The 19,685-nt window shown below is 33.4% G+C and overlaps 1 protein-coding gene, 1 long non-coding RNA gene and 1 pseudogene across 2 annotated transcripts in view; 1 reads left to right on the top strand and 2 right to left on the bottom strand.

Annotated features, from left to right (window-relative positions):
* Nucleotides 1-1,057: 1,057 nt before the first annotated feature.
* LOC128170088 (uncharacterized) lies at nucleotides 1,058-2,689 on the bottom strand. The gene is made up of 3 exons (XR_008241664.1): nucleotides 2,581-2,689; nucleotides 2,408-2,431; nucleotides 1,058-1,152 (listed from the first exon to the last, which is right to left on the bottom strand). It is a non-coding gene; the product is annotated as an uncharacterized LOC128170088 (long non-coding RNA).
* Nucleotides 2,690-3,880: 1,191 nt separating this feature from the next.
* LOC128170090 (muscle M-line assembly protein unc-89-like) overlaps nucleotides 3,881-19,685 on the bottom strand; it is a 32,331-nt gene continuing 16,526 nt past the window's right edge. The window contains exons 3-5 of the mRNA XM_052836066.1: nucleotides 7,027-7,299; nucleotides 4,262-4,567; nucleotides 3,881-4,176 (exon numbers count right to left, since the gene is read on the bottom strand). Of these exons, the coding sequence (XP_052692026.1) occupies nucleotides 3,881-4,176; nucleotides 4,262-4,567; nucleotides 7,027-7,299 (875 nt within the window). The remainder of the gene's footprint in view (nucleotides 4,177-4,261; nucleotides 4,568-7,026; nucleotides 7,300-19,685) is intronic.
* On the top strand, nucleotides 7,864-18,366 carry LOC128170085 (uncharacterized; annotated as a pseudogene).

Below are 19,685 nucleotides of genomic sequence, written 5' to 3'. Positions count from 1 at the left end.
GAGTTTGACCCCATTCTTTATTTATGGTTGCATTGAAATCAATGTCGAAACGGACTTGGTCCCTGTGTATGATACATTATAATACCTGCTGGAATTTCAAAAAAATACATCGCCCGGTGTTTTTTTGCATATTCAATGCATATACGTTCAAGTTCCACACATTCAGTTCCTATAAGTATATACTGCATGGGGATAACGTCTGTTGGTGTTAAAATGTTTTCTTTCTGGAGGAAACAGAAGTATTCTCCTGCAGATGCTGCTTTTATATCTTCGACGATTCTAAATGAACCTAGATTTAAAATAAAAGGATAATATTTGTCAATTTTTTTAATATGTTAATTTTTTACGGGCCTCCAGCAGGCGGTCCGTTATCTGATATACATTTAAATATTGTAAGTGCGTTTCTGCGGGATAGCTTTTTGTTTACAGAATTAATACTAAGCTTATTTTTATGAATTAAAAGAAAATTTGCATGAAGAAATATGTTTTATGCCTTTTAAAAAATATTACATATTTTTTGTTTTGCTCGTAAATGTAAATTAGGTCTAAAGACTGTCGTGTTATGTCAATAGCAACTTCTCGGGCCTTTCCGGCAAGCTCGGAAACACCCGAGAAGTTGCGATTGGTGTTAGGTGCGTTTTTATCGAGACTATAATCTATTCGGGAAATTTCGGATTTTTTCATTCTTTTCAAAACAATGTATCGGGATCGGTATACGGGACGTAGATCCGAATGACATGAAATTTTATATCAATGATATTACTTCATACTATGGCAATAATCATATAATTACCGTTAGAAATGCCTATAGTAACGAACTCGGTTCTTATTCAAAGTAGTAAAATATTAAACTTCAAAACGTGTTACTGAAAATATATTAAAATTTACCATAAAAATAAGAACAACCAACTCGTTTTTTCTTCTTTGTGATGTGTTTTTGATGTAAACAACCAATGATGATTCTTACAACAATTATATTTTTTGCGGCCCATTTGACGCTTGCGTCAATATTTCTTGTTTTTAATAAAAAAGAAAACTCACTAAGAATGAGCGTCTTTAGCGTGCCAATTTTGTCCGGAGGAAATTTATCGGCTATTTTAGCAATCATTCTTGCAAACGAAAATCTGGCCCCGTGTCCATCGTAAAAGGTTCCTGTAAGAAGTATATAAATTGTGTTTTAATAATGAAGGAAAATAGGTAGATGTCGTATTTAATTAATTCCTAAAAAATAAATAAATACGCTACTTGTGATGTAAAAAAATATGCATTTTATCACAAATTAAAAAAATTTACATAGAATCCAAAGATACATTTTTATCAAAATTATTGAATAATATTGGTTGCAAGTAACGTTCTATTTTTCCATTTATTTTTCCATTTATGTGTACGCTCATCGTACGTTCAGAGTCAGTCTAGCGTTTCCTCATATGTTTTCGTTTACCATTCGTCCATCGTTTACATTTTTCATGCTTTCCGTTCTCCAATAGAATCAATTTGTACCATTTAGTCAACATCTTTTAATCGACTGAACGGTAGAAGTTTCTCCTGTGTCGTTTTCAGCATTCGACCCGAAAGAGTTAAATATACATTTACCAATCGTTCAGAGTTTGTGGTGTTCAGATTTTAGATTGTATCATTTAAGACAAATAAACTTATGTTTTAACCTAAAACTTAAGATTTGTAGGTATCTGCCGATTATTTGTAAAACCTTAAGTGGACAAAAAACAGTATAGTCCTACACGAGTATAACATCAATAGCTACAAATTGGTTATAAATAAATAACTTAAAATAGTTTTTAAAAATGTTGTGTAAGTTCCATTTATACCAAACAAACGTTGTGCAGCATACATATAATATGTAAACCGATCTGATGGAAATAAAACCCGTTTCTTAGTAATAATATTCATAAAATGACAATAATGTGCTGTTGAAATTGTTGAAACAATAAAACGGGAGCGTTTTTCTTTCATATTACACGAAAAAGAATGCAAGTCCATAAATCTAGTTTATTTTTGTTTTGTTAAGTCCACTGTTAAATAGCCAAATTCCGATAAGCGTTTACATACCGTTCACTTGATGTTCTCCCTGCGTTTGCTCACCATCCTTTAAGCATTTGCTCACCATCCGTTGGCATTCAAGAACGTTATTTAAGCATTAACCTAAACTTACCTTTTGTTCGCTTAAAATTCAAGTGGGAACGTAGAAAAACTGAAGGGTGTATTAAATAGTTGTTTTTTTATACGATAAAAAAGGTCTTACTAAGTATTTGGCCTGGTTTCATATCGTCTGAAATGTAATAGAAGTATTATAATATATAATGAAATGATTTTTAAAATAATTTCTGTTATTGTATTTCACGTTATTGCATCAATATGTTTGCTATAACTCGATAAGTAGAATTCTTACCAACATCACCTGATTCCATTTTCTCTGCAAATGTGATTACAGAAAAACATAATTTTAACGATATCTATTACAAAGTTGCAACATAATTACTACAGATTTTAAATGATTTTTAATTTTTTGTCATTGCTTATGTCTTTCTTATTTTATTGTATTGAATGTTTGTAAAATCTTACCAATGTGAATTTGCCCTGATTTCATTTTGTCTGAAAATGTTATTGTAGCAAAACATGATCAACAACAACAAAAAGAATGTTGCTAACAATTTTAGATTTAAGATTACATTAATATCAGATTCATTTTTAGCATTTTTTTTCCAGGCTCCAGGATCATGAAGGAAGTTTAGACTGAAGTCAAAAATTGTATACTGTCTTAATGTCTTTTGATGAAAAAAACCTTACGAAATTCAAATGGTTTTAAAAGTGTCTTGAATTAAAGTTGTTTATAACAAATTTCAAAAGTCATATTATGATAAACAATTATTTTATTACTGACTAAAATTTTGACTTAAGTCTGAAATTGTTTCATGACCCTGAGGCCAGTTGTGAAAAGCAATAAAGAGAAATAAATTTACTTTAAAAGTCACTTATTTTACTAATTTGTTTTACAAAATGTATATATGTTGTATCCAAGAAATTATTGAAAAGATGGCACCTTTTTTTATTCACAAGTTTTCAATATAAAACAATCGGATAATGAAACTGATATTGATAGTACCTGAAATAAATATAGTTTTCTTAAACATGTTCAGTACCTGTTATTGTTATTTCATCGATTCCAAATGCGTTTTGTACCTCTATTTTGAAGCTGCATTTTTCAAGAATTTCTTTATTTTTGACAACCAACACAGGACAAGGAAAAGCATGTGTTGTTCCTTTGTATTCCGGAGAATTGACATTTATTTGTTGAAAGGGCTCTGAATTGTTTTTTTTTATGCTCCATTTTATGCAACGTGGAACTGGTATTGATTTGACCATCATCCTTATACACACTCCTCCATCATCCGTTTTGTCATTACTTATAAAATTGATATCAGGAGTACCTGTCATTGCGTAAAATTAAACTGGTTTATAAAGTAAAAAAAAAGAAAGTTGTATTAAGCATTACACACATTGGAATTTATTATTGTTACTGTTGACAAAAGGTTCTGCACTGGTTAAAATAGTAGGTAAATTTCATTTAATATAAATTTGATGACTTGTTGTTTCGTATGATGCATAGTAAACACTGAACGAATTCGCTTTTTGCAGCAACTAAATAGTTCATAGTTTGCAATAAAGGATAATTCCAAAATGCTACCAATTGTTTTCTATATACAATTGTATAAGTAAGTTGTTGTGTCGTTTGTCATTTACATCTATCTATCTATCTATCTATCTATCTATCTATCTATCTATCTATCTATCTATCTATCTATCTATCTATCTATCTATCTATCTATTATTTTTTCTCTCAGTTAAGTAGTCTTTTTTGTTTTTACATATATTTACCTAATATTATTTCATCACTCGTTGTACCCCCAACAGGGTTGATGGCTTTAAGTCTGTAAATACCAGCGTCGTATTTATTTACCCTGTTGATTGTCAGTGATGGGTTATCGACGTTCCCTCCTGAATATTTTCCTGCACTGTTTTCAATTTTCAGCTTTTTTCCGTTCTTTGTCCATTTAACAGACTCAACTGGAGGCGATTCTTCCGAAACATTGATATTAAAACTTAAGTTGATTGATCCACCTATTAAACAACTTCTTCCTGAAGTTATAAAGGGTCGGTCTGAAAAAGATTTTGTAAATTGTATTAACAACTAATACTTTTAAATGTTTCTAATTTGATAAAAGGTTAAAAAACGCCAGCATACTTCCAATTACTTGTAGAAATATGTTGTTACTCGTGCACTCTCCAATTAAATTCTTCACAGAAATTCTATAATATTGTTGGTGACTTAAATCGGCATCAGATATAAGTAGTTTTGGAGAAGTTGCATCAACGCTGCTCCCATGGTGTTTAGTCGAATTGATGTCAATTGGAAGAAAGGTTAATCCATCAACACTATACAACCATTCCACTTTTACAGGAGAAGGGCACGATGTTATTGTACCCTTTAATGTACTGTTTGACCCAAATACAATTTCTTTGTTAGCCTCTATAATTGCACTCGGAATTCCTATAGCATAAAAACAAATATGTATACTACAAAAGCAAACATTTTGTTAATCGTGAACTTCCGCGGGGGGTGTTAAGGAAGCATATGGAATATGAGTTACATGTAACTCCGTGAAATCACAAGTCTTAGTAATGATGTTCATATTCAAATATCTAAGCAACGAAACGTAGACTAAAAACAAATAAAAAAGACAATTATTTTCAGAAATTAAATTGTATTACGTAGATTTACACATTAATGACGTCATGACTGAAAGTTGAATGTCTTGTGAATTTGATCGGAAAGCATTGTAAACATATTCAACATATAACTAATCTAAGAACTCTAATAAAGTATTGTGGTGTGATTTATTGAGAATTGAACATAAGAATACCTAAAAGGTGCTAGTTTTATCAATCATTCGCTAAAAGGTATGTAAATTTGCTTTTATTTCTCGGCCAGGCTTTCCTCTGTCGTTGTTTACGATATAAAAATCCGATTAGAACAACACTACCCCGTATATATTGAACTTGAAATTTTATACGTATCTTTAGTTTGATCAATGCTTAAATTGAAAAGTGCTGCTAGAATTCTATGTTTTGTGTTGTTTTTATACAACATACCGTTTTCTGTGCAAACTTTAAACAAAAGGCCCATAGGCCACATCGCTCACCTGAGGAACAATAGGTATGATAAAATCAGCTAAATGGTGTCATAATACAAACTATCTGGACAATGTACAATAACACATGTGGATCCTGTATAATAAAATCCATTTCCCCTGGATATTCTTATGTTATTAATCATTAGTCCCTTTTCTAACGGGATGATTTTATAGTCATATCACATGTTGAGTATTGCAGTTCTCAAAAAGATCCTTAACAATTGTTTATTTATGGGAAAAAATCCTACATCAAACTCTGAACCTTCTTGTGAGGCCAAAAATTGTCCTGTGGCCAAAGTCTTAACAATTATAAATAATCATCTGGCTGATTAGTTTCTGAGAAAAAGATTTTTAAAGATTTACTGAACATATTTCTATGTAAAACTTCGACCCCCCCCCTCCCAATCCATTGTGGACCCACCCAACCTCCAGGAATCATGATTTTCACAACTTTGAATTCACACTACCTGAGAATGATTCCACATAAGTTTCAGCTTTCCTGGCTGATTAGTTTCTAAGAACAAGGTTTTTAAAGATTTACTCTATATATTTCTATGTAAAACGTCGACTCCCCCCTCCCTATTGTGGCCCGACCGTAACCCCCAGGGGTAATGTTTTTCACAACTTTGAAACTACACCACCTGATGATGCTTCCACACAAGTTTCAGCTTTCCTTGCTTAATGTTTCTTGAGAAGAAGATTTTTGAAAATTTCTCAAAACTTTTCATTAATTTCTAATTATCTCCCTTTGAAAAAGGGTGTGGCCCTTAATTTTTACTAAAGGGTCCCCTTTGCATAAGGATTATTTGTGCTAAGTTTGGTTGAAATTGGCCCAGTAGTTCGTGAGAAGATGTTGAAAGTGTGAAAAGTTTACGGACAGACATACGGACGGGCAGACGGACGACAGACAAAACGTGATCAGAAAAGCTCACTTGAGCTTTCACCTCAGGTGAGCTAAACATTTTGGAAGGTTTTAGGAGAGCCGGATGAATAACTATTTAATAAAGAAGAACATAAAATTTTAGCAGTGGTTTTGATTAAACTGAGATGTTTTGCCTTCACTTGGTATGTTTATTTTATTTTGGAAACCGTGGGATGGTGTTGTTCTTTCACATTTTATGTTAAGGAAAATACGTAAGCTATTTATAGTTATCACGTGATAATGCACCAATTTTGCAGTAATGTACTACCCGATTTAATGGCACTGACATCTATTTTAAAGGACACTGCTTTTTGATCTTATTCGTAATAGTTATTTAATTTCACGATTTTGAATATAACAGTCAAAATAGGACGCTTAATTATTCATATGCTTCCTTAACACCCCTTCGTTCCAATAAAAGGTTTCATGCAGGCAGGTAGGCATGCATGCACGCATATGCACCAAAAAGACACATATGACTTAAATAAATGGAAACACGAAGATTGAGTAAAACATTAGTGCATTCATTTTCGTCAGATGAGTTACCATATTTTCAGTATTGTTTTCATATATTTCACTGAGCACTGTGTTTTTTCTTGGATATACTTATTCATTTCAGCCCTACCCCTGGTTTCAACGACCATCAGGAGTCACTTTCCTATCAGTGAGCGTTCAGTGTGTTTACTACTCTCATCTATCTAGGCAAGACAAAACACTAGCTTTCGATGACGAAAAAAAACACCAAGCGCTTTCCGATCATTACACGTTCTCAGTTGAACAAAAATGTAACTTATAAGATAAGTAAAATTGACGTCGCTTATTTTTTAAAGGTAATAGATCAAATGAATGAAGAAAATGACATATTAATTAGTAAACCAGGTGTATTTTTCTTACCTAAAACTGTTTGTTTTGTCACAGAACCAGCAGCATTAATAACTCTACATGTATATGACCCACTGTCTTTTTCCTCTGGACATTTTATTATCAAAAAATTTTCCTTATAACTTCCTCCCAAATATTTGCTGTTTTTCAGATCCAAAGAAGATCCATTCTTTTCCCATTGTATGTCAGTGACATTCGGAGATTTTACTGGGACACTAAATTGATAGTGAATTTTGACTTCATTGTTTTCCGACGTCACTTTCAAGTCTTCTAGAAATGGTTTTTCTGTAAAATCATACAGGATGTGTAAAGCAAATTGTTCATTCAAACACATATCACTATCATTATATCGTCTATAAGGTCATGTATGTGTTTAAACTTTGATGTTCCTATTTTATTGCATATTTATTACAGTTCTTCTATTCCGTATAAATGCTTTTTTGTGGTTAAATATCTTGATCATTTTACATTAAATGTCATTTGAATTTTAAAAGTACATTGTTAACAACGTATCCGCTTTAAATGAAATTAAAATAGTTACAACTATTTATATAATTAGGTACTCGTATAAAGCTCAATAGTATAATTATCGTATCTAGCGTATTAATTATCATTTTGAGCATTGTCGTATACAAATCACATGTTATTCACATATAAATAGCTATGTTTAAATTTCGTTTAAAACATTGATATTAAAGTAGTCCGAGTATCGCGCTACGTCACACCAACTGTAAAATTAGAGCAGCGATAAACCACACTTTTGTTTTGCGAGATGTAAATTTTTTACGGTTTTGGTTCGACTTTTACTCAGCGTTTTTTATATCCGGTAGTTAGCTGCCGAAACAACAAATGGCGAAGTTTAAGGGAAAATTTTGTAAAAAGGGAAGGGAAAAAATAAATAAGGCTTTGGAAAGGGAAAGGGAATCACGATGGAGACAAGAAACCGCCTCAGCTGCTAACGTTGTACCAATTATTAGCTACGATCACGAGTGTGCTGCATGTGACATCCCCGATCCAAGTCAGCAAATTGAAATTCCTCTTCATGAAAACTTGAAAGAGGGGAAATGGCGTGTAGGACGAAGAGTTGTAGAACTAGGTAATAACAACAAACCAAAACAGACAACATTTGTGTGGATCATGCACCGTAATTTTAGTTTATATGCTATGGAATATTATATCTAATTTGCTGTAAAAAATTAACTTAAGAATCTTGGCAGACGGATTAAAGTCTTGTTAGCTATGCAGTCAGCCCCTCCATCTGAATGATTGCACTGGTGAGACAAAATTTGGATTAGGACATATATTGCTGATAAGATGTAACTATTGTCAACTTGTTAATGAGATCCCGACTGGCAGCCAGTGTAATGAAGAATAATGACCCCCGTAGAATAATGACCGGGGGTCATTTTTCTACGTAGAATAATGACCCCCCTAGCTGAAGAATAATTGGATTTGTCTGAAGAAAAAAGACCCAGGGGTTATTTTTCTTCATGTTAAACATGAAGAAAAATGACCCCCATAAAAATGACCCCCCCCCCCCCCGGTAAACATGAATAGAAATTGGTTACCCCGTATCCAAGAAATGACTTTGAAATTACTTAATTTTTCACCCCATTCAACTGATTTTGAAGTTATAAACACCGAACTTGTAAATAAATCGCTGTAAATAGTTTTTCATATCCGTAACAAGCACACGCAAAACAATCTGACATTGCAAAAAATTGATTGTTAACAGTTACGTTACTTCTCTCGTCGACAAACGGCGGGAAATGACACAAAAATTCATACACAATGAGGATATTGTGTGATAATTAACGAACAATAATCATGAAAGAATAATTGTTGTAATGATATAAGCAATATTCATTGGTGAATGAAATGTCAATCGAAGAATGATACATGTATATATCTTTATGGAAAAAGACTAAGGGACAGGTAACGTAGGAATATGAATACTTCTTATTTACATTTCTTGGGGAAAGTGATTTTTAAAAAAAATTATTCTGCGTTAGTTTTGTTTTCTTCAACGTAATACATGAACATCAATATTCTAAACATTTGTTGTAATGTTTTGTGATCATGAATAGACTTTATTCTTTTGGAGCAAATTTGTGAAGAGTACCTGACTATAGTAAATCTAAATAGATAATAAACACTGATCGATTATAATAAGAAAAGATTGTTTCTAAAAGCGTAGATAAGAGGTTAGGGCCCATGTTAGGGGTTTATATTCCACTTGGATTTGATCACACGATCTTTATTGTATCCAAATTAAGTTACCAATGCTCATACAAACTATTGAAGCATTAATCGTCTTGATATTAACTAAACTAAAGTATGCAGAGGATAAAGTAAAATATATTTTCTGTACGAGTGCCCTCAGTACTTTGACGATTTTCCTTATTGGCCGTTAATCTCTACTGGCGTAATGGCTGCTGTCAGTGCCTACTTACTTCAGCTTGGTTATAATGCCTAACAGTGGAGTAAACTTTTTAAAATTTTGGTTTCATCATTAATTCTGGGTGATGAACTTGTATACCCAGCAGTTTGTATTTTGGAAATCCTCAATGCAAGTATAATTCATGAACAATATGAAAAATATAGAAGATGCGACGGCGAAGCGCGAAGATGCGAAGACGAAAGTGCTAAGTTGCAACTTCGCACTCTCGCCTTCGAAACTTCGCGCTTTCGCCTTTTTAGCTCACCGAGACGAAGTCAATGGAAGCATATGCTATACCCCCGGCGTCGGCGTCTGGAGCTGGTTAAAAGTTTTAGTTGCAGCTCCTGTATCTAAGCTATTACTTGTCCTCTCTTCACCAAAATTACATGAATGATGCATCTGGACATACTGAACCTGGTTCCTATCTTTCAGATGCTGGAGGAGGTTTAGATTTTCGGAGCAGGTTAAAGTTTTTTGTTGCAGGTGCCCTTTTATAGCAATATCTAAGTTACTGCTGGTCCGTACTTCACCAAACTTGCATGGATGGTGTGTCTTATGATACTGATGCACCAGACAGGCTTGAGTGCTGAATCTGAGCTATAGGTTTCGGATCATGGAGGAGGTTAAGGTTTTTGGAGCTGGTTAAAGTTTTTGTTGCAGGTGCCCTCTAATGATTATATCTTAGTTACTACAGGTCCCAACTTCATTAAACTTGTATGGATGGTGCGTGTTATGATACTGATGCACCTGGCAGGCTTGAATGCTGAGTCAGAGCCATAGGTTTATGATTCTTGATGAGGTTTTTTTTTGGAACAGGTCACATGTTTTATCAATGATAGCTTGCATAGTAGATCTAACTATATTATAAATGAAACGCAGAGGTTGCTTTAGATGCAGAGCCTGATCACCATTATCAAGGATGCTAGAGAAATATCCTAACTCACTCAAACCTGCTTGATAGATAGATGTGGTTGTTGTTAAATGATGTAACATGATTCCTATGATATAGTATTGTATGATTTGAAACACTATTGTTTAATAGGATGCAATATAATAAAATATGTTATATAGCAAAACGTTATATTATGCGATAAAATATTGTATCAATCTTTTTTTTATATTTTATGATATGATATTGTATCGTGATATTATTATGTACAGTATTGATTTTTATGATACAATATTATAAAATATTGTATCATACGATATTGTATAATATGATATTGTTTTAATGATATATTATTATCTTATGATACAATGTGTATGATATGATTGTATTACATAATATTTTAATTTATCCCATGATATTGTGTCATTTGATATGATACAACGTTGTATCAAATTATATTGTATCATATAATACATTATTATGCTTTCTGTCAGTTTGTCACTATATATTCTATACTCATATATTTTCGCATAGTATTAAAGGATTTATATAGCGTAAGCATACTTTGCCGAAATAGAGCACAGCAGATGTTTTTAACGAAAATCTTTGAAGCGCCGACAGCGGGATTCGAACTCACGACGCTTAAATCATTCCAGCTTGAAGCCCAACGCGTTACCGCTACGCTTAATTGGCCGTTATTATACACAATGGTATTTATATTTATAAAACGAAGATACATAAACCTTTGTTTACCTTTTTATTGTACAACAACTTGTTGATTAAATAAACAGTCAAATCAATTTATTATTAAAAAAAAAAAACGCTTTCTTTTCCGGTGATTATTTTTAGGGACTTGTCAACACTCGAACGTCACAGCTACTAGCAAAGCACGTCAGTATATTCAACAGTCGGCATAAAACTAAAAATAGTGTTGTGTTGTGCATGCACTATGCCAAAATATGAGTTACGGTTTGATACATAGTGCACTCGCCTCCGGCTCGTGCACTATGTATCAAACCCTGACTACTATTTAGGCAAAGTACATGCACCACACAACACTATTATATAAATATCATATTATGTATCAAATATGATACAGTATCATACCATACAATATCATACTATAATATTTACATTCACTTTCTTTCCCTCTATTAAATTGCATTGGTTGATTTGAGTGATATTTACGCACAACACAGAAGACCCAATCACCAAATCTGGTGCGTATGATTCCTTCAGTGTTTCTCGAAGAACAGGAACTGACTCTTTTCGCGACTTCAGACCCGATAACGACCTGTTATTATACTTACGCTGATAAATATTCCATTGATGTAAATATATTTTGACACTTAAATGAATTCAATTGATTAATTTCTTAGTTTACCAAGAGCAAATTCATTAAATAACAGAAAGAAAAATAAAATTGTGTTATCATAATTTAAAACGCTGTGCACTATTTTTGTCAGCATATTTCGGTCGTTCCAGTGGCCATTCCGTTAATTTCGCAGAACTCGTTGAATAAGACAGAGCTTTTTAAAAAAAAATCATATTTGCGGGAAGGAAATACATGTTTAAAAAACGTAAATATAAGCATTGATTCATTATTTTTTGGAAGATGAGGTCTTATAACTGCAACGATGGGTGCAAACAAATTTTCATAACGCGCTAGCGCGCGATATACAATTTGTATGCACACACCGTAGCAGTTATGAGACCACATCTTTCAAAAAATAATGATTCAATGCTTAATTATACAATATAATATCATATGTTATGATGTATTATTGCAATATGATATTGTTTCATATAATACTATATTGTATTATGTTTTATGATATTCTATTATTTGATCAAATACAATTATAATGTATAACAGAATACAATGTCATATCATACGTTACAATATCATATCTCACAATTTTTTACGGTATTTTATGGTTTTATATGATATATATTGTAAGTACGATAGGATGCAATTTTAATTTTATATTATTGTATTGATTAACATATGAACATATGATTATCATACAATTTTTTAACAGATGATAAACGATATTGTGTCAAAACAGAATCCATGAATATCCAAGACCGTAAAGTATGGTTTTCATATCATATGGTAAAGGTGGTCTCATAAAGGTGATGCCTCATAAAGGTAATGCCTCGTCTCGGTGAGCTTTGTAATCTGTGATTACCTATGTTTTATAATTGCGGAGCTATTCATCCTTTAAAGGGTTCCGAGGCATATTTTGTAAATTTTTTTTTATAAAATTAATAAAATTAAATTATCCAGGGGGATAGGGTCCGGACTCCCTCTCCCGTTTTACTGCGTAAAATTATTAATATTGAATTTTCCCGGGGGTGGACCCCCTCTCCCCCTCTAGATCCATGCATGAGCAAGGAGTGTCGCATAATGAAATTAGAATGTTACTGTATTTGGTCCATGGTTAACAGACGGCTGGTTAGTGACAGGAGTCTAGAAGTGCATATGTACACATTATGGCAGACATTAAATTTTGTGTGGAGTAGATAATGATTAGGCATAGCCAGCACTGGTAAACATATATGTTACATGTACACGTTAAAATATTTATAGTATTATTATAGTAACATTCATAGTAAGCGCAATGGCCTAGCGCATGCGTACCAATAATAGCATGGATTGATCGGAAAACCTTGGCGAGTACGGTGCCTGTATTATATTCTATGTAATCGACCGAGACTTGCTGAATGCAATCAAAAAAGGCGAAGGCGAAAGTGCGAAGATGCGAAGGCCAGAGTGCAAAGTTGGGAAGAAGCGATAGTAGTATCGCTCCTTCGCCTTCGCACTTTAGGCATCACATCTTCGCGCTTCGTCGTCGCATCTTCGCACTTTCGCTCCTTCGCCTTCGCACTATCGCCCTTGCAACTTAGGTCGAAGTGGCCCTATCAGAACACCATAGATATTTGTAAATGTATTTGTTAAGATGACAACCATACCCCAATTCAATACCTCAATATCTTGTTATAACGGAAGGATTTTTATTTTCTAAGATATACCCCTTCTTTCACTTTAAGTTTATTTGAATATGAATTATAATTTCTGTTACTTTCTGTAAACTGCAGCAGTAAAAATTACAACAGTGTAAAGACTATTTCACAAATAATAGAAAAATATACTGAAAAACTTTAATCTATAAGGGGGTCATTATTCTACAGGGGTCACTTTTCTTCATGTGGAGTGTGCTCATTTTTATGAAAATGACACTTATTCTTCAGGCAAAGGGGTCATTTTTCTATGTAGAATAATGACCGGTCATTATTCTACGGGGGTCATTATTCTTCATTACACCGGCATAAAACTATTGCTGGTGGTATTGCTTGGGATGTAAACACAAAGTTGGCAGCAGGTGAGGATAACTTAAAATCTTGGAATGAGACTTTATTTTGATAACAAATAAATAAATCTTAGGGATACATCAGTAAACAAAAGAAAATTGTATTTGATTTTCACAAGAAATTATTATAATAATTGTAGGCATGATAGATGCTGGTCTTGGAAAGATGCATATGAATAGTTTATTGTCTGCTATGAATATTCAAACAATACCACCCAAGAGCATAACGTGCAGAGAAAGAGAAATTGTACCACATCTAGCAGACATGGCAGAGGAGACCTGCTGGAAAAGTTAGATTGTACGTATATTATTGAGTTAACTTTTTAAAGATGTGTTTGAATAAAATATAAGTACTATTTAAAAATCACTGACTGCCGTTATTTAATTTTTCCCTTTATATGCTACCACAGAAACCACATGTTTAATATTTAACCAGAAAATTTGTATTTGTTACTTTATTAAAATTGATGTAAATTTAACAGCAAGTTTCGACGGAGTGTGGCAAAAAAGAGGTACGACCGTGCTTACAACAGTTTGACAGGTGGAGTACAAATTTTAATTTAGTTATTGTCCCGGTGACAAATGAAAATATGATTTTATAATTGGTTACCTAGTATTGGATGATATTTTACATCCAATGTTTAATATATTTGATAATGCAGTGAACCACAGACTCATGAGAGGTTTTCTCTTGCATAAGACAGTTTTGGTTAATATTATTATAGGACATGCAACTTTGATTGGAGAGTCCACGAAAAAGTGTCTAGGGTTTTCCGTGATGAGAAAACGCTGTACGATTTGTACAAATGCTAAGAAGGGAGTCCCCCCAAGAAAACATGCATGCTCATGCAACTGGACTGCCTCTGCAAAGTCCATGGAACCAGCTATGGCCTGTGAAATGCTTCAAGACATAATGAATACAGGAAAGCAGGTATTTCTGAGATGAAGAAAACACTATCAGTTTTAGAAGTGTATATGATAATGTAAAATATGGTTTTATTTCTAAAAAAATGATGAATTGAATGTCAACACTTTGGTCATGGACAATGATTCTACCACGATTGCGAGGGTCAAAGCCACTGTGGATCCTAGCATCAAAAAGTGCGATAGTAATCATACTCGCAAAGGTTTTACAGGCAAGCTAGTTGTTATGAGTAACACCTTCAAAGCATTGAAAAATGTTAAAGTTCGGGGTCATGTGGAGAGATGCTTTATGTATTAATTTTACATGTCAAGAAAATCATGGAAAATCAACACAGTTGAAGAAGATCAGCAAAAGATTGTTCCTTATCTGTATGGTATATATATATATAAATATATATATATATATATATATATATATATATATATATATATATATATATATATATATATATATATATATATAGATCTGTGCTAAGTTTTGAAACATTAAACATAAATACATTTTTAGTACATGTATTAAAGTTCATTTTGTTTAGATCTTGACTACAATTTATCAAATTTGATTTCAGGTGAACATAACAAATGTGGGGCATGGTGCAGGAGTGAAAAATCAGGCTACAACCCAAGGAATTTGCCATATGGTAATCCTTTGACAGATCAGCCATTACGTGTAGCCTTGGAAGACCTTTTTAGCTCACCTGAGCCAAAGGCTCAAGTGAGCTTTTCTGATCACAATTTGTCCGTTGTCTGTCGTTGTCGTCGTCATCGTTGTTGTCTTCGTTGTAAACTCTTCACATTTTCATCTTCTCAAGAACCGCAAGTCAGATTTCAACCAAATTTGGCACAACGCACTACTAGGTGAAGGGGATTCAAGTTTGTTCAAATGAAGGTTCACGCTTTCTTTAAAGGACATATCGCAAGTTTTTCAATTTTCGGAATTTTTAAAATAAAATCATTCTATTCTCATTAAAAATGAAGTTTATTATCGATTTCATAAAATAATCTGGCTAATTCGTGAGTTTGAAAGCGATGAAATTCAAATTTCGCGATATGCATATTTTCTCTCTCGATCTACCCGCCATTATGTGTAACGTCATATGGGACCTCGAGCGGGAAGGTGCTGTTATCCATCTATGTAATTGGATTAGATTTAAACGCTATCTAATTTACGAGTTCTTAAACGATCGGGACTATAATTTAAATTGATATTATGGCTAATTACCGCTTTTATACCAATAACAAACTGTAAGAAGTAATTATTAGATACACAAGGAAGCCAAAAAGAGTAAAATGTCCCATACTTTAGAAACATGCGATCTGTCCTTTAAAGGGGAGATAATTGAGAATTATTGAAAATTTGTTGGTATTTTTCAAATCTTTTTCTCAAAAACTTTTCGGCCTGAACAGCTTAAACTTGTGTGGAGGCATCCTCAGGTTGTGTAGATTCAAGTTTGTTCAAATCATGGTCCCCGGGGGTAGGGAGGGGCAACAATTGGGGGATCAAGTTTTACATAAGAATATATAGAGAAAATCTCTAAAAATCTTCTTCTCAAAAACTGTTAGGCCAGAAAAGCTCAAATTAAAGTGGAAGCATCGTCAGGTAGTGTAGATTCAAGTTTGTTCAAATCATGGTCCCCTGGTGTAGGGTGGGGCCACAATTTGGGGATCAAGTTTTACGTATAGGAATATATAGAGAAATCTTTAAAAATCTTCTTCCCAAAAACTATTTGGCCAGAAAAGCTCAAATTTGAGTGGAAGCATCGGCAGATAGTGTAGATTCAAGTGTGTTCAAATTATGGTCCTGGGAGTAGGGTGGGGCCACAATTGAGGGATAAGTTTTAATACAGGAATATATAGAGACAATCTTTAAAAACATTTCTTTTAAAAACCATTTGGCCTAGAAAGCTCAAATTGGCGTGTAACCATCCTAAGGTAATGTAGATTCGAGTTTGTTCAAATCATGGTCCCTGGGACAAGGGCGGGGCCACAATGGGGGATAAATTTTTATAAATAGAGAAAATCTTTTCAAAACTATTAGACCAGGAAAGCCCAAATTTGAGTGGAAGCATCCCCAGATCGTATAGATTAAAGTATTTTTAAATAATAGTCCAGGGGTAGAGTGAGGCCACAATGGGGGATGAATTTTTATATACAGAGAAAATCTTCTCAAAACTATTAGACCAGGAAAGCCCAAATTTGAGTGGAAGCATCCCCAGATCGTATAGATTCAAGTATTTTTAAATAATAGCCCAGGGGTAGGGTGAGGCCACAATGGGGGATGAATTTTTACTTAAGAATATATAGAGAAAATCTTCATTAATCTCCTTTTTAATGACTATTTGGCCAGAAAAGCTTAAACTTGTGTGGAGGCATCCTCGGGTAGTGTAAATTAAAGTTTGCAAAATCACACTCCCTAGTGGTAGGGCGGGGCCTTGATGGAAATATATGGAGAAAATCTTTAAAAATATTTTGGGAAAGTTTTCGGTCCAAAACTCAGTACTTAGTGTGAAAGCACAGGTTATGCAGATTTAAGTTTAATGAAACCATGATTCCCCAGAGAAAAGTGGGGCCACGAAATGGGGGGGGGGGGGGGGTTATAACATGTAGGAATAGAGAAAACCTTCTTACAGGTACAACAACAAAAGGGCTTGGTATTTACCAAAAAAAAGAGGTGGATAAAAATTGGCAGCTTTTCATTTTTTTTTTAGCAAGATCTACTGTACTTGGTTGTCAAGATATTTTGCTACTGTAATGCTAATTTGATCAGAATTAAGGCAGTTGTTGCTCAGGTGAGCGATGTGGCCCCTGGGCCTCTTGTTAAAGTATATGTTGGAAAAGTCGAGAAATTGGTCACTTTAGGATCCACGCAAACTAACGAAAATTTCAACCATATGGTAGCAAGCAAAGCACCGAAAAGAATGTAAATTTACTGAAAAAGAATCACAAGTCCAAGTATTCTAGTAAAAAAATTTTCATACTACATGCTTTAAGTACATGTATTTGAGACCCACACAATTATGATGACAGGTTTTATGGCGGATCTGAGAGTCTAAAAACAAGAGTTTCTGCCACTGTATTCCAAAAGAATGAGGGTTACAAATATATCACTGATGTAGAACTGTTAATTGCAGATGCAGTTTAGATTGACAGATTGTTAATAACTTTTTTTTTAGAATTACCAGTTGTTTGTTTTATTGTTGTTAATTTTGAATTCATAAATATTCGATGGCCAGATTGTAATACATGTATGTATCCGCACTTATACATGTACACTTACATGTTTATAGATATCTTTTTACCTAGTGCTACCCAAAATTGCTGCTTATAATATTTATGAATGTATTTTGTTCCATGAAAATGTATATTTTCAAACTGCTCATAATGAATAATTTTTACTTTATTTTTCAGTTTATATATTTGAAATCATAATATTTTATTATTAAATTATTACTAACATATCAAATAATTTCAGAGGGCCTTTTTTTTATCCAACATTCCATGTAATTTTAAATGAATTTTTGATTTTTATGTTTAATACATACATGTATATCGCTAGGAATAATACATGTTCATGACATTTTAACATGTATTGAATAGTTATCCTTAATAAATTAGAACTACGTGTTAATTTCTATGTAACTGAAGTAATTAATAAATAAGTATTTTTCTGTCTTTTAATTAGCTCAACAATAGGTGTCAGATGTCTCCCGGCAGATTTACGGTAAAATACACCACAAAACTGGCAAATTCATAAAAAAGGAAGCGGTTACTTCAAGCCCAACGCAGTGCCAAACGAAGACGTCTAGAACTGAAGAGTCAAAGGTTATCAAAAGATGCTACTCACTCAGTGCTTGAGGGTAAATAAAATACATATACATGTACTTATTTCACACTGTATGTAATGGCAATTTTTGAAAAGCTAGAGCATTTCATATTATGATTGCATAAAAGTTGTTCCATTTTTTTTTTAGGTGAATCCCACAGCACCAATATTGGATTTGATGAATGTACTGACACAGAGGACATCACCATTCCGTCAAAAGAGTTCTCCGTAGACAGCAGATTCTTGATAGTTTTTGACGTAGAAACTACAGGATTAGTTTAGTTTGTAGTAACCTTTGTTATGTATGCGTATTTGATATTTGATTACAAATTATTTGGAAGGATAAGCGAACTTTTCACATTATATTGCAGCAAGAACATCAGACATCCTCCAAACGCTTGTGTCTTTGTGGGGGGGGGGGGATAGAGAGTTTAGCGTCTATACAAGACCAACCTGAACCATCAGTATTGGTGCCTCAGCTGCCACAGAATTAAATATTATGGAGGTGTTCTAAAGCTGAAGGGAGAAGCTGTTGATTCGTTAACAATTTTCGAAGGACTTGAACAGTTTATTTCATTTGTTTCGAGTTTTCCAATAGCAGTTTTGATTGGACATAATATCATACGTTTTGATATCCCTGTGCTTATGCATAATCTTTCCAAACACAACTTACTCGAGAGATTTCAAGAAATTATTTTTGGATTTGTTGATACTCTCAAGTTGTCCAAAAGGATTTATCCAAAAGCAGAAATGGGTAATTACAGGCAAGAAAACCTTGTCCAGAAACTTCTTGGAGAAACATACAATGCAGTTTCAGACGTAGAAGTTCTCCAAAGACTTTTTCACGAAAAACTTAAAGTTTACTGTAATGGTGAAGATCTTGTTAGACCGTCTTATTACAGCTGCAAGTCATCGTTAGAGCCTCTTGTTAAGATGAAGGTTATTTCTGCAGCAACTATGAGTAAGCTAGTGGGACTTTCCTTGACCTTAGCCAAGCTTAAAATTATTCACAAGCGTGACCCCCAACAATGGCATAAGAAATGTTTTCAGTGACCCAATTGCTTATTCCAGAAGATGCAAGGTGTCAAAATCAAAAGCAGTTATTGAGAAAGTTGTGCAATATCTTTCAAACATCTGAAATGCTTTTATGCATTTTGTACACTGAAGCTTATTAGAATGTTTTTTTAAACATGTTTTTGTCAAGGTGTCAATCAGATACAA

Source organism: Crassostrea angulata, unplaced genomic scaffold (assembly GCF_025612915.1).
Source record: "Crassostrea angulata isolate pt1a10 unplaced genomic scaffold, ASM2561291v2 HiC_scaffold_308, whole genome shotgun sequence".
Classification (NCBI taxonomy): domain Eukaryota; kingdom Metazoa; phylum Mollusca; class Bivalvia; order Ostreida; family Ostreidae; genus Magallana; species Magallana angulata.
The sequence above is the reverse complement of the archived record's forward strand: the minus strand, read 5'-3'. Positions and strand labels throughout refer to the sequence as shown.